The 14099-nt window shown below is 60.3% G+C and overlaps 2 protein-coding genes across 5 annotated transcripts in view; one reads left to right on the plus strand and one right to left on the minus strand.

Moving 5' to 3' along the window:
• The window catches only part of SAFB (scaffold attachment factor B), a 36953-nt gene extending 29434 nt beyond the window's left edge, over positions 1–7519 (plus strand). For 2 of the 3 annotated variants that reach the window (XM_011287719.4, XM_045044375.1), the window contains 7 exons: positions 1907–2197; positions 3349–3486; positions 3702–3744; positions 6064–6179; positions 6385–6491; positions 6914–6980; positions 7188–7519. In XM_011287719.4, the coding sequence (XP_011286021.3) occupies positions 1907–2197; positions 3349–3486; positions 3702–3744; positions 6064–6179; positions 6385–6491; positions 6914–6980; positions 7188–7317 (892 nt within the window). In that variant the 3' untranslated portion in view covers positions 7318–7519. The remainder of the gene's footprint in view (positions 1–1906; positions 2198–3348; positions 3487–3701; positions 3745–6063; positions 6180–6384; positions 6492–6913; positions 6981–7187) is intronic. The other variant, XM_011287720.4, reaches the window with a different exon arrangement.
• Positions 7520–12083: 4564 nt separating this feature from the next.
• MICOS13 (mitochondrial contact site and cristae organizing system subunit 13) lies at positions 12084–14022 on the minus strand. 2 transcript variants are annotated; one of them, XM_006928288.4, is made up of 4 exons: positions 13891–14022; positions 13051–13159; positions 12709–12760; positions 12084–12321 (listed from the first exon to the last, which is right to left on the minus strand). In XM_006928288.4, the coding sequence occupies exons 1-4, from the start codon at positions 13917–13919 to the stop codon at positions 12224–12226; spliced, it is 288 nt and encodes a 95-aa protein (XP_006928350.1). In that variant the 5' UTR covers positions 13920–14022; the 3' UTR covers positions 12084–12223. The 2 variants fall into 2 exon arrangements, with proteins under 2 accessions (XP_006928350.1, XP_003981757.1); XM_003981708.5 differs by having other exon boundaries at positions 12982–13159.
• Positions 14023–14099: the final 77 nt, after the last annotated feature.

Below are 14099 nucleotides of genomic sequence, written 5' to 3' on the forward strand. Positions count from 1 at the left end.
CGGTTGGGAGAGAAACAGTGGGACACACGCAGGGAGAGAGCAGAGATGTCCCCATCCTTAAAATAGCTAAAGAAAAAGTCTCCGGAAAATTTAAAAGCTAAACACAAGCAGTACTGAACACACTGTATGACAGTTTTTTTTACAAAGAAACGATTCTTAAACTATAGTTGAAAAAATAAACAGCGCTCGTAAAACTGGCAGAGTAAGAACGAGTAGAGGGGGCGAGGCACGGCCTTTCTGGTGTGCGTGCACTCACGGCTTCCTGCTGCGCAGGGACGGGCGCCGGACAGAGGGCCCTTGTGTTGAAGTGACGTAGGGCCACAGAGCTGACCCGTGCGCATGTGGGGACTTCATATGTCAGTAGTGACGTTTCTCACCAGGGACAAAAGGATGGGCTCTCCCATCCTTTAATAGCTTCAAGTCACTTGGCTATTCTTTTGGTCGGCCCTCTGGGTCTGCAGCTCCCGTCAGTGACAAAACAGTCCCCGTCAGCTGGTGACAGAACACAAACATGAAAGCTGACAACACCCGTATACAGCGGAAGTTGGTGCGTTCAAGAGTTGGGGGCCGGAAGGAGAGGTTGACCGAGAGAAAATGTAACTTCTGTCTGTACGTGAAAGATCCACGAGGGATGGGAATAAACGTGATGCGAAGTAAATGTAAGGAGGCAAAAAAAACCTGCTAGGAAACGGACAGGAGCGAGTTGACAGAAGGGACGGGTCAGGTGCCGCGGGACTCAGGACGAAGGGAGGCTTCACTGGGCACCGGGAGCGCTCGTGGAAAGAGCAGTGAGACCAGTTTTTGCTTCTGCCGGTTTGGTTGGGTGCACTGTGTGCATTCCAGTGTGGTGGTCGGGGGCGCGGCCCCTGGAGAGGGATTCCGCGGAGGCCCGCGCGGCTAAGTCTAGTGCCCCAGGCCTAGAAGTGCCACTTCTCCAGACCTGCCCTAGAGGAACTTGTGCATGAGAAAGCCTCCGATTGTGTGAGGTTGTGAAAGTTAGGAGACCATCAAAAGGTCTGCCTCTGGGTGCTGCTTGTATAAACCGTGGCCTGTCCGCTCCACGGGGCCCTTCCTGAACCCTTGCCCTCGACCTGTAAAGGCGGATGTGGGAGGGCCTGGACGTGTCGCATTAATCAAGGAGGCTGTAGCCATTCTTGTCCAAAACCCGGCAGTGAGGCAAGAGTATGCGTTTCTGCCGGTGTAAGTAGGTGTCTGTAAAGGCGTAGCAACGGGTGGAAAGGGGACAATGTGGCCACTGTCTTCCATGTCACACGTACAGGGACTGGCAGGAAATGCGCTGGGGTGTAGCTGGTGTCCCTGACAAGAGCAGAGCTGGCCGCGCCCTCGGGCTGCGTGGGCTCCCCGGCCCTTTGCTCGGCCACCACGGGCTGCCTGTCGGTAAACTCCTCTGAGTTTACAAATATTGTCAGGATTTCAATTCTAGTGCACTCGCCCCATCCCGGGGTGACTGAAGCTCATTTAGGGACAAGAGGTCCTGACCGAGACTTAATTTCCTGTGGCAAGTGTGTTCTGTTTCTTATTTTTAATGGACTGTTTCATGGAATCAGATGTTGATCCGCAGAAAAGGTTTTGGGAAGTGAGGTTCAGCTCCTATCCTAGAAGAGCCCCTTTGTGCCCGTGCCTCTCTGCTCTGATTCCCGCCGGCCGGGGACCGAACTGGGGGGCACCGAGCCGGCGGCGGAGCCCGTGCCGGCACCTCGGGGCTGCCGCCGCACCGACGCCCTGGCCGGTCGGGAAGGCGCGGCCCCGGGGCCGCGTTTCTGCAGCTCCCGGGGCCGGTCCGCGCTCCGGGCGGGCGGGAGCCGTGGCTCCCGTGTCCCGGCCGCCCGCCTGGCCGGGTGATGCCACCGGCACCGCGGCCCCTCCAGCAGCTGCTCTCCCGCAGGGTGCGCGAGCGCAGCGAGTGGGAGCAGCGCATGCAGGCGCAGTGGGAGCGGGAGGAGCGCGAGCGGCTGGAGATCGCCCGCGAGAGGCTGGCCTTCCACCGCCACCGCCTGGAGCGCGAGCGCATGGAGCGGGAGCGGCTGGAGCGCGAGCGCATGCACGTGGAGCACGAGCGCCGGCGGGAGCAGGAGCGCATCCACCGCGAGCGCGAGGAGCTGCGGCGCCAGCAGGAGCTGCGCTACGAGCAGGAGCGGCGGCCCGCGGTGCGGAGGCCCTACGACGTGGACGGCCGGTGAGCCTAGCTGCCCTTAGCCGCCACCCCGGAGGCGGCCTGTGGCCTTTAGGATCGGGTGAGGGTCCCCCACGTCGCGCTTCCGCGAGATTCTCGTTTCAGAGGCCGCACGCGTACGGGCTACAGCTCGATTTGACGTCCTGTTGTTCGTCGGGCACCTGAGATCGTTAGGGGTCAGTGGGGAAATGGGTAGAGCAGCGCCTAAGAAAGCCTCACGTTCAAGTCCTAGCACAGAACCCCCGAGGGAAGGGAGTTCTTCAGCCCGGGGCCACATGCGAGTCAAGTGCCGAGGGGGGTGACCCGCGACCGGAAGAAACTTCCTTTAGGCCTCTGTGTAGGCTTTGTCATCGTAGCCGTGTGTTGTGGCTCGTTTCCAGTAATATTAACTTAAATTCCCTGGACATACCGACATGACTTGGGCATACTCCAACGCTAGCCCCAGTGAAAAACGGGCCCGGTTTCAGTCCTTGCTGGTGGGAGTCCAGGGTGGTAATCCCAGCACTGATACGACCAGCTTTTCTGCACGCATTGCCACTCGGGAAGAACCACGTTTTGTATTCCTCCCTCTATCGTGTGGATATTGCATGGATTGTGTGTAATATCCCGCAAGACTTCTTTCGAGGGCCTTCAGGCTCTTTTAGGATTTTTGATGCCTTTGTGCAAAACACCGCTGCTGGGAGTCCGTTACGGTCATGCATGTTTTTGAAACAGTATATTTCAGGTGCCTCTCAACGTCCCCCCACTGGTGTCTTTGCTGGGTTAAGTCCACGTTGGAGGAAAAGAGGTAGTGCACTGAGGAGAGCTGGGGGTCACGACTCTCGCTTGCTGTCCTGGTAGATTGAGGCCGTGTGCTGTTCCCGGAGGCGACCTGCGGGTGTGCAGGTGTGCCCACGTCCCCTCCTGTTAGGGAAACCAAAGCTCTTCTCTTTAGGGTCAAGTGAGGCTTGTTGGATAGAATAGAAGGGGGTCCTTCAGTCGGATCCCACATCACCCTACTGGCCCCTCTCGGCTTGTGTAGCAAAGACAAAAAAGTTAATTCTCATTCTGTGGAATGATAGGAGCCAGGGACAGTTTGAGGGTTCAGTTCACCAGCTCCGCAAAGGTTATGAACTTGAAGGAGAAATTATATCACTTCTTTATTCCCCCTCCAGGCGAGACGATGCCTACTGGCCGGAAGCAAAGCGGGCCGCTCTGGATGAGCGCTATCATTCTGATTTCAACCGCCAGGACCGTTTCCATGACTTTGACCACAGGGACCGGGGCCGCTACCCTGACCACTCTGTCGACAGGTCAGCCAGGCTCCCAATGACCCTGCCCATTTGTACAAGTTCTCTTTTCCTCTCGTTCTGAATGATGAAGGACTAGGGTTGGCCTTTCTAGGCTTTGAGACCTTCAGGCTGTGAATAACCTGGGTTCGGTTTGGGAAATGTTTTCTATTGGGGGAGGGGGTGTCTAGCCGACCTACCTTCTCTTCTTATGTTTTCATTTAAATTTCCTTTTTCAGGAGAGAAGGTTCAAGATCCATGATGGGAGAAAGAGAAGGACAGGTGAGTCAGAAACTTGAGTTGCAGCCACGGTTTTTGCCGTGGAATCGATTCTGTCTCCGTGCTGTCTCCCTCCTCAGCTGAGGTTCGTTCACTTCTGAATAGCGAAGTAGCTAAATGCCGTATCTGTATCAGTGTCTAAGGAGCCTTGGGTGAGTCTGAAGGGTTCCATCGTCACCGTCTGCACAGCTCAGCCCATGAGAGGCCAGGGGCCCGTGCTTTGCAGGACTCACATGTTAAAAAATATGCTGGAGTTTCTTCTTTTACTTGTCGAACGTTTAGATTAAGAACTTCTCCACGTCGCGCTGACTCTTTAGTGGGTTTACTTGGAATATCGGGGGGTGCGGGGAGGAATTCCGGAAGGTTGTGGTCAGGGCGGCATGGGGGCACAATTGCTGCCCGTGAGTTTCCTTTCCCTGCTGGAGCGCGGCTCTGTCTGCCCTCCTTCCTCGCTTCCTGAGGGCGTGGCTGGGGACTTCGTAGTCCTGGCCGTACCCAGCGGGTCCCCTGCTACCTCCGGAGCGGTCGTCGCGTACCTCTTTTTCCTCTTCTTGGAGGTGAATCTGAAGAGCAACTGAATCTACACTCGCTCTTGGCGGTTCTCTTTGGGGAAGTGGGGCTCGGTGGTTAGATGTCCAGGCTCTGGAACCAGAATCAGAGTCGCATTCTGGTGTCAGCACTGTGCTGAGCACGTGTCTCCCAACTCTGAAGTGAGGGTGCTCACTGCCCCCTGCTCAGGGTGTGGGGGCTAAATGGGTTGACAGCCATGTCTACACCGGTTGGCCCGGCTCCTGACACGCAGCTGCTAATCCCTGCCTGCTCTCTCCTGCCGCTATGGGCTGAAGCGCTCCCAAACCTGAAAGGATGTTTTCTCTTGTGTGTGCTGTCCTTAGTAACCCTGGTGCTGCCCTGGATGCAGGCAGTGACATGGGACACAGAAGGGGACACGAACACAGGCTCTCAGGGTCTTGCTGAGCCGTTACACCAGCTGGTCAGTGGGCAGGAGAGTGTGGCTACCCTGTGAAAAACCGGGCAGAGCTAGAGATCGGCTTTGTGCAAAGTGTTCTCTGTCGGTTCGGTGTCTTCGGAAGGCTGCCGAGAAAAGCTTGCTTGTTCGGAAATATTTGCGTTTGTTGAAAGGAAGTGGTCTGAATCATGAGCTGTTGTTTTTTTTGTTGTTTTGTTTTTTTACAAGCTGGTGTGTCCTGCAGGTTCCTTATGGAAGTGGGGCTTTGGGGTCTCATTTAAGCAGCTGTTGTCCTGCCCGGACACTTTGGCTTTGGCTTTGTGCCTGGAAGGAACAGTGCTGTGTTTGTCCATCTGGTACAGTTGAGCCCCACCTCCCCCACTTTGGTTGAGGGAGGTGTCCGCACACATTTGGGAACGCGAGGCCCGTGGAGGCAGGAGGCGGAAGCACACGTGGCCAGGGCTCCTGTGTGACAGGCTGGCCCCGGCTACGGCCCTGGCGAGCTCCTGGCTTAGCAGGCGCAGAAGCGCGGACGCGTGCAGCCACAGGGCAGCCGGAGCATCCATCCAAGAGGCTTCATTACCAGGACTCCTTTCTAGGCTTTCTCGCTTAGAATGTGGTCTTGGGGCAAAAGACCACAGGGCTACAGATTGGGTTTGTGGGATCATGAGAGCAACGATGGAGCCGAAGCCGCCTCACCAGCTCCCTAAAGCTCGGGGCGTCCTTCCGGCAAGCAGGGCAGGCTTCGGGTGAAGGGCCAGTGGTGAGCGTTTGTTGAGAACAGCATTTCCTAGAACGAGAAACAGCCATTCCTAGAAGGGCTCTCTCTTCCGTCCTTCCGATGGCACGTAGAACAGGGCCAGGCCAGCAGGTTCCACGGACCACGCCACAGAGTGGCCGGTGGTCGGTCCGGTGAGGCGCCAGGTCTGGGGTGAGTGTGAAAGGATCCCTAGTGGCCGTTTGGTTCTGGAGGTTCCTAGGGGCTAGAGCACCGGGCCTGGGTGCACTGCTTGTCTGTCTGTTCCTGGCACAGGGCGGCCACTAGGCCCCAGCGCCTTCTCTCCTTCGGTGCCTGAAGTCTCTCCTTTTGGATTAGGGTGGATCTCATCCCTCGGTTTCTTTCTCCGTTGTTTACATTCTTCAGTTTTCCTCACTTGTCCGTGAGCAGACTTCGAGGATGTGGCTGTTGAGCAAGCCGAAATGGCCTCTGTGGCACACGACCGTGTGTAGAATGCTCGCCAGTGCTTCTGAGTTACTGTCACTGTCGTCGTCATTATCAGCTTGTTGGCCCCAAGGCCTTGGGATCCAAGCTTGATACCGAAGCCTTCTTTCTGTTCTGGCTCTTTCACGTCCAGCATTACCCTGAACGCCACGGAGGACCAGAGCGCCATGGGCGGGACTCCCGGGACGGCTGGGGATACGGCTCTGACAAGAGGATGAGCGAGGGCCGGGGGCTGCCTCCTCCACCCAGGTTTGTGTCCCACCCCCCACAGCACCTGCAGGGGCCTCACACGCCCCTGGCAGGACCGGTGTGTGTTCCTGAGGATCCCTGGCTCAGGGAGAGAGGATGGGGACCGGGAACACAGAACGCGAAACCCACCTTCCGGAACCCGTGGCGCCTGCTATTCTGCAAGGCGCAGAGGGGGCAATCCAAATCAGAGGCATCTTTTCCTAAGGGGCAGACGTGACTGGGGGGACCACGGCCGAAGAATAGAGGATGACCGTGCGTGGCAGGGTGCTGCTGACGGAGGCATGGTAGACAGGGACCACAAGAGGTGGCAAGGTGAGGACTGGCTCTCAGCCGGGGACGTGTCTGTCTTCGTGGGGGAGCACCTGGAAGGCTCAGCTCCACCTGCTTTACGCCCGTCTTTGCTCGTCTCCCTGCTTCTCGAGGGCGGGAACGGCTTCCTCTGCTGTCCCTCCTTGGGGTCCTGCTCATTACTGGCTGGATGTGGGGAGGGAGGGCGAACGGACAGAAGCCGTCTGGCACGGGAAGAGCGATGTGGGCACAGGTAGCTCCTCTCTGCCGCCGCTCGGCGAGGACGGCCGGCGTGTGCATCCGCGGGGGCCTGCGGGGTCTGGGTCCGCTGGGTGGCTCAGGAAGGGTACTGGAGTCACGGGAGCCCCGCGTCGGTGTCCTCTGCGCTCCACGTGCGCTCCACGGTGCGCAGAGGCACCGTGTGACCGGCATCTCTCGTCTCGCAGGTGGCGAAAGGAGTATGTCCGGGCACTCTGGGCCAGGTCACATGATGAACCGGGGAGGGATGTCAGGGTAAGGTGTTGTGCCGCCCGTCCAGCTCAGCCCTCTCCCCTCTGCACGGTGGCCCGCCTGGGCCACCCGTGTGCGAATGGTCCGGGAGGCGCCCCACCGACCTCCTCCCTCTGCCCGCTGGAGGCGCTGCTCCCGGAACACGGGGGCGTGTGGGGCGGGCCCCTCGGTCCCGGGAACGACACGGGAACCGTGTGTGTCGTGTCGTAGGCGCGGCAGCTTCGCCCCAGGCGGGGCCTCGCGGGGCCACGTGATCCCACGCGGCGGAATGCAGGGTGGATTCGGAGGCCAGAACCGGGGGAGCCGCCCCAACGACACCCGCTTCACTCGCCGCTACTAAGCGCTTGGATTCCTGTGTTCTGTCACGTGGCAACAAGAGTATGTTCTGTTAGGAGTTTCTCTTAAACTGTGTACAATAATTTTTTTTATCTGCTGCCATATTGTAGCTCAATACAATGTGAATGTTTTTTTGTGTTCTGTTTTTTTTTTTTTTTGGTTTTTGTTTTTTTGTAATAAATGTGTTTCTGTTCACATACCCTTTATTTAAAGCGTCGTCTCTCTTCATTTCACGTGTTTTTGTAAGTTGAATCACACTCGGCATTGCTTACTTAGTCATGGTTCTTCCTTCGGGGAAGGAGGACGGAGGACGGACGGGGGCAGCTTTAAAGGGACCATTAAGGTTTCCGGAAGCAGTCTGCTGGTGGCGCTCACCTGCCGCCTGCTGAGCCTGGGCCGTTTTGTCCCTCTTCCTCCGGGGCCTCTGATTTACGCCAGAGCTTTCTGTCCCCCGCACCCTGCCTCCCATCCCTGGCTCAACAGGCCGCTGTGCTTTTCTTTTAATCGGGTGAAAGACATCATGTGAAATTTACCATTTTAACCATTTTTAGGTAGACAGGCCCGTGGCAATAGCGTAGGCACACCGTTGTGCCACCACCACTGACCTCCATCCACAGAACCTTCTATCTTCCCAAACACAAACCCTTATACGCTGCTCCCCAGCACCCACCTTCTACTTCCTGTCCCTGTGGCTTTGACCCCCTAGGATCTCCTGAGTGGAACTGCATCCTGGGGTGGAGGGGGCGGGGGGGGGGGGAGCGAGAACACAGTGTGGTGCCGAGGTGTGCACCTGGGACCGTGCTGCCAACTCACGTGGTCCACAGGCTCCCTTGCTGTGGCTCCCAGGTCTTGCAGGGGGAGGGGGTGCAGGGGAGGTGTGGAGGGAGGTCCAGCCCACCCACGTAGGACACCGGTAGCGCAAGGGAGGCCTGCTGCTGCTTGGTCTGTGGGAACCAACCAAGGCTGGTTGCCCCTCTGGGCTCCCGTCTTTGACACGTCCAAGTAGGGTCTGGCCCTGTTTCGGGCCTGGGGATGCCCAACCACTGGGGCAGCCTGGGCTCCTGTCCCCCCACAACCCACAGCTAGGGGGAGACAGACATGAGATCAAGCCCTCAGATGTGGGGGGCCAGACGAACCCCCTCTCCGGAGGGGCTGCAGACGACCCCACGCCAATCGCTGGAACCTGGACATACGGCACCTAACGTGGCCAAGGGGCTTTGCAGATGAGATTCAGTTCAGGACCCGGAGACGGAGAATTCCCTGGGGTTACCAGTGCCACCACCAGGGTCCTCACGGGGGAGCGGGGAGGCGGGGAAGCCGGAGACCGGCAGACTACACGGCCGGCTTTGGAGACGAAGCGGCCTTCATCCCAAGGAGTGCAGTGGCCTCTAGAAGCCGAAAAGGCAGGAAATGGATTACTCCCCCTGGAGCGCCCAGAAGGAGCCAGCCCCGTCCACACCTGCATCGTAGCCCAGCGAGACTCGTGTTGATCTGTGGTGCAGTCAACATGGGTTGCATCAAGCCCCTCAGTCTGGTCGCTGGTCACAGTGGACACGCGACTGCTACAAACTCCCGAGGCCGTGGTTAGCTGGGATGACCGTCCCCAGTGGGCAGACACCCGGCAGCACCTGGAGACACCTGTGGCTGTCGGGACTGAGGAGACAGGGTCTGCGGGTATTTGGGGGGGGGGGGGGTGCTGCTCGACACCTACGGTGCCCAGGCTGGTCCAAGCACATGAGATGCTGAGCTGGGGAGACGCGGCCCCGAAACGGTAAGTGCCATGATGGGACACCCACAGGGCGGTCACGAGGCCCAGACTCAGCCCCGGGGTGGGAAGGAGGGATCAGGGCAGACTTCCCGGAGGAGGCGGAGGCCGAGCTGTATGTGGGCAGAATGAGTAGGGTCCGGAGGAAGGGTGGCAGGAGGGCTGTGGTGAAAACCAGCTGTGTTGTAGGAAACGGCCCTTTGAGGAGTCTGGGCTCAAGGGGAGGGCAGCAGGGAGCCATGGAAGGTTTCTGAGTAGGGCAGTGACCCGACCTTGGGACATTGGGAAACAGATTGAAGGGGCAGGTGGGAAGACCAGGGAGGTGGTCTTGGCACTGGTGACAGATACAAGGGGACGGAGGAGTTTGGGTCTGGCTGCACGAGGGGATGGAGGAGTCACGAATGGCGCCCCAGTCTGCAGGCTGGTGGCTGGGTCCGTGTGAGCAGGGTGCCAGCAGCCGGCTGACCCCTGGCCCGGGCTGTGGGTGCACACCAGAGCTTGTTTCGGGGGACGCCCCCCATCGTGCCCCCAAACACAAGAGCCATCCAGGCAAGCAGGAAAGCTGGCGGGGGGCCAACAGGGTAGACGGAAACCTCAGGCTTGGGGAACCTTGTGGGCCATCCCCCCAGGGCTGCCGGGAGCCTGGGGGGCCTCGAGCAGCCGGAGCAGCCGGAGCGGCGCCCTGGGGGTATCGGATCTCCTCCGTCAGGTGACCCAGCCCTGCTTGCTCTGCGCTCTCCTAACAGGTGCATCTGCCTCAGCCCGTTTCCTCAGCTGCCCCGGGCCTGGCTGTGCGCAGCCGTGGGGGTGGCCGGGTGCTTCCCCAAGCCCTTCCTGCCCACCCAGGCCGCCCCAGGCCACCTCCGCCTTTTCGGAGCCCCCGCTTCACGGCCCCCTCCCCACCTGACACAGGTGCGTCCCGCAGGGACGGCAGTCGCTCCCGTGACCAGCCCTACTGATGCCAGCCGGCAGAGACGCTGCCCAAAGCCCAGAACTCGAGGGACCTGCGGGACTCAGCTGCCTGGATGGAGGTGAGGGGCCCCGGAAGGGCCGAGCACGTTCCCAGGGTGGCCCATTAACGACCTGCCTCCAAAGGCTGGTTTCCCTTCCTGTGTGCTCCGCTGGGAGTTGTTCAAGAGCACGGCAGGGTGGCCCTGGCAGGCCTCTCTCCCTCCGGGTCTGCCTCGCCTTGTGAAATGGTGGTGAGGGTAACGGGAGGGTCGTGAGGACGCAAGGAGCCTCACGTGACACGTGCTACAGCCCTAGCTTCGCGTGCCCTGAGCACAAACCCTCCAGTTTTCAAAGGCCTTTTTTTTTTTTAAGTTTATTTTGAGAGAGTAGGGGAGGGGCAGAGACAGAGAGACGGAGAGACAAAGAGACAGAGTGAGCATCCCAAGCAGGCTCCACTCTGTCAGCGCAGAGCCCGACGTGGGGCTTGAACTCACGAACCACGAAATCGTGACCTGAGCTGAAATCAAGAGTTGGACGCTTAACCGACGGCGTCACCCAGGCGCCCCACAAACCCTCCAGTTTTCAAAGGCCCAAGATTGGGTCATGGGAGTGAGGCAACTGGAAATCCTGTGCCCAGGGGAGGGCGTGAGCTAACTACCTACTACCTGGGCTCCAGGCGGAAGGAGCAGGGCTTGGACCCGGCCACGCACGCGGGTTTCTCCATCTGTACGATGGGCCCCCCATCTGCTTCCTTCCCTGTAGAAGGGCTCCGTGGATGGGGGGGGGGGGTCAGGCTAGGGTGCGTTACCGGGCTCACCTCTGAACCTGGGCTTGCTCCCTCCTGGGAGGTCCCAAGGATCAGGGATGTTCCCCGGCCCCACTCGTCCCGCCCTTGCCCTAGACTTGCTCCTACCCCTGCCACGGCCCAGGCAGGATGGGAGGGGCCCACTGGCCACGGGGGGGGGCCACCTACACTGTTCCTGGAAAGCAGAGTGGCAGGTCACTTTGGGCTCTCCCTCCCCAAACGCAGCAGGCCAGGCCACCCATCCCCTACCACACTCCTCCCCACACCTCCCGTGGACCTGCGCCAGCTTCTCATCCCCGAAGGGCCTGCAAAACGTCGTGGCTTCTGGTCTCTGCGTTCCTCACGTGGAACCGCCGTCCTCTCCTTGCTCATGGGCCTAGGGGAGCCCGACCACTAGACCAAGCCACAGAACTCCCACAACTCTCAGGCACGGGGGATCCCATCCCAGCTCAGGGCACCATTACCCAGGCCTGGTCTCCGCTCCTGGAGCAGCAGCCCGGGCCAGTCTCTGCCTCCCACCCAAGCCCGCGGCCGACTGCCCGTCTGGGGCACAGGTTTCCTCCTGCTGCCATCACGGTGGGATGCCCTCGGGGCTGGGAGTATTTTCAGGGTCCGCCCTCTTGTCCCGCCAGGTGGGGAAGAACACTCAGGTCACCAGGCAGCCGATCCAGGGCAGAAAGGCTTCCCAGGGGAGCAGGGGACGCTGGGAAGGCAGGACCTCTGTGGGCCGGGGAGCCCCCTCCACTGCAATGACCGTGAAGCCTGCGGTCCCCAGGAATCCCCAGACCATGGGGGATTGAGGGTGGAAAGCAGGCAAGGGAGGGCCAGGACTAGACTAGACACGGGTGATCAGTGAGCTGAGCCAGTCAGAGATTGGGCGGCCACACGAGCTCCCGGCCACGGAGACAGATGAATTCTGCTCACTCTGCCGAGTCCCCACCTCCAGACCGCCCCATCAGGGGCTCAGCCCTCCGCAAACTGAGACCCCCAACCTGGGCGGGCCATCAGCACTTGCTCATTCCTGGGCCCGGAGCACTGCCTACAGAGCACCAGGGCCAAGCGTCGGCTCTCAACCCCCACACCAGGCTGGGGACTCAGCGGGCAGGGCCCAGACAGCAAAGAGGTGAACCAATGCCTGTGGTCAAAGTTAAGCTCTGACGAGCCGCTAGGCACCAGAAGGAGCCCAGGTCCCTGCGCTCTGGCATCAGCCGGGCCACCCCAAGCCCCTAGGGCAAGCACACGGGTCGGGAACACTTCCAAAGTCCTTTATTGGGCCAGCAAGGCCGGGAGCTGCCCTTGGCGTGGGGTCTCAGTCCCAGTCTGGAGTCTCCAGCTCTATGGCATCCCTGCCCCTGTTCCTGGCTGGGGCAGGTGGCCTCCTCTGACAGGCTACTTGATTCGCTCCTTCAGGTAGTCCCAGCCCTCCCTGGAGTACTCGCAAGCCTTGGAGGGGGCCGCCGACAGAGCCGACATCACCTTAATGATGCCTGTGGGGAGGGAGGGCCCAGTGCCTTCAGCCTCAGGGCTCAGCCACCACTTCCCCGCTCCCCCCGGAAACCCTAGCTCCGCAAGCCTTTGAGAGGCCCCAGTTCCAGCCTGGTCAGTTCCACGCGGGGAAACTGAGGCAGAGATGGGGCAGGGCCTCGCCTTGTCTGAAGTCACACGGTGAGCTCCAAAGTGACCTGTCTTCAACGGAGGCCCTATCTTGCTCCCACCCCCCTGAAATCTCCACCCCTTGTCCTCTCTTAGATCTGCAGGGGGTGCACAGAGCAGGAAGGAGAAAGATGGAGAGGAATGGCCAGGAAATGGGGGCAGGGGGTGCTGACTGGGGTTATCAGGGGCCGCCACCCCCAAGCCCAGGGACCGGGGCCTACCTGAATTCCAGGAGTCGCGGATGTGAAAGTTAAACTTTGGAGGGGCTGGGAGCTGGGAAGAGAGGGGAGAAGGGGCAGGTGAAAAGGGGAGGGCCCAGGAGCCCCAGCCCCCTCCGGAGGCAGCGGAAAGCAGCACAAAGCCCACTGCAGAGAACACCACGCAGGGCTGGAGGGACCAGGGACCAAAAGCCACCCCAGAACTGACACCCCCCCCCCACACACACACACAGCCCCCACCCCCAAGCCTTAGCCTCACTCCCAGTCCCAGGGTACCTGGGGTATCTTCAGACCTGTCTGCTCACACACGTACTGGCTGAACTGGTACAGGGCTGGGGGGACTACCTCTTCTGCCTTCTGAAGGACAGCCTGGCTCTTGTCACTTGGCCCCAGCAGCTCCTGGTCATACACCAGGTAGACGGCACCCCCGGCCACACTGCCCTTGATGAGGAACCTGCAGGCAGAGAAGGGAAGGACAGCAGCTCAGTAGCTCATGGGACGCCAGTGGCCACCCTCGGGGCTCCAGGCCCACTTTGGGGAGGAGTTGGACTCCCGGGGCTGCCACAGTCCTCAGAGCGCCACACCTGAAGCCAGGCAGCGGAAGGCACTTTGGAAGCGCAGAGGCTTGCCTGACGCCTACTACGCCCATTGAGTGTTGTACTCAATTTACCCTGCAAAGCGGAGCTACTCGGCCCCGTTTACCTGGGAAACTAAGTCCCGGAGGGGGACCGTGGGTCACGCGTGATCCCGCACAGAGCAGGGAACAGTGAAGACTTAAGACCCCTGACTTTCTGTCTTCCAGCCCCGGGAGGCACGACCCGAGCGCAACCCTCGAGGGGCTTCCAAGGGACCCCGGTCATTTCTTGTATGTCATACGTCGCTCTGGGCACGCGTTAACTTCCTGAAACAGCGCGTGCGGCATTCCCACCTTACAGAGGAGGCAACTGAGGCTCCGAGGGGTCTCGGACACAGACAATCAGGAGGCAAGGGTTCGCTGGGACGCGGGAAGGAGGCGACAGGAGATCTCGGGAAGCCCCTCCCCGCCTGAACCTCAGTTTCCCCATCTGGGCGATGGGGGACCTGACACCACGGAATTCGAAGATCCAGTCGGGAGCAAACCGGAGGGGGTGCCCACAGGCGGGGACTTTTTCGGGGGCTCCGAGCCCGCCCGGCGGCCCCACGCACCTCATCAGCGACCACACTCGGGGCACCATGGTCCCTCGGCTCCGCGCGCAAGGACACTCGACTCGCTCGCCGCTTCCGGTGGCGGCGCCGCAGAGGCCTCTGGGAAACGTAGTCACCCTAGTCGGCCGCAAAGGCCTCCGGGAGTCGAAGTCGCTCGAAGGCTCGGAGACTCCGGAGAGGGACGGCGGCCCTACAGCGAAAGGATTCTG

Source organism: Felis catus, chromosome A2, assembly GCF_018350175.1.
Source record: "Felis catus isolate Fca126 chromosome A2, F.catus_Fca126_mat1.0, whole genome shotgun sequence".
NCBI lineage: Eukaryota > Metazoa > Chordata > Mammalia > Carnivora > Felidae > Felis > Felis catus.

Excerpts from the sequence above, each read along its gene's own strand:
- MICOS13 (XM_003981708.5), bottom strand. The coding sequence starts at position 13,919 with ATGGTGCCCCGAGTGTGGTCGCTGATGAG. Across the intron at positions 12,761-12,981 it reads CAGGTCTGAAGATACCCCAG|CTCCCAGCCCCTCCAAAGTT; the intron begins GTACCCTGGGAC and ends CTCTCTTCCCAG. Across the intron at positions 12,322-12,708 it reads CCGCGACTCCTGGAATTCAG|GCATCATTAAGGTGATGTCG; the intron begins GTAGGCCCCGGT and ends CCCTCCCCACAG.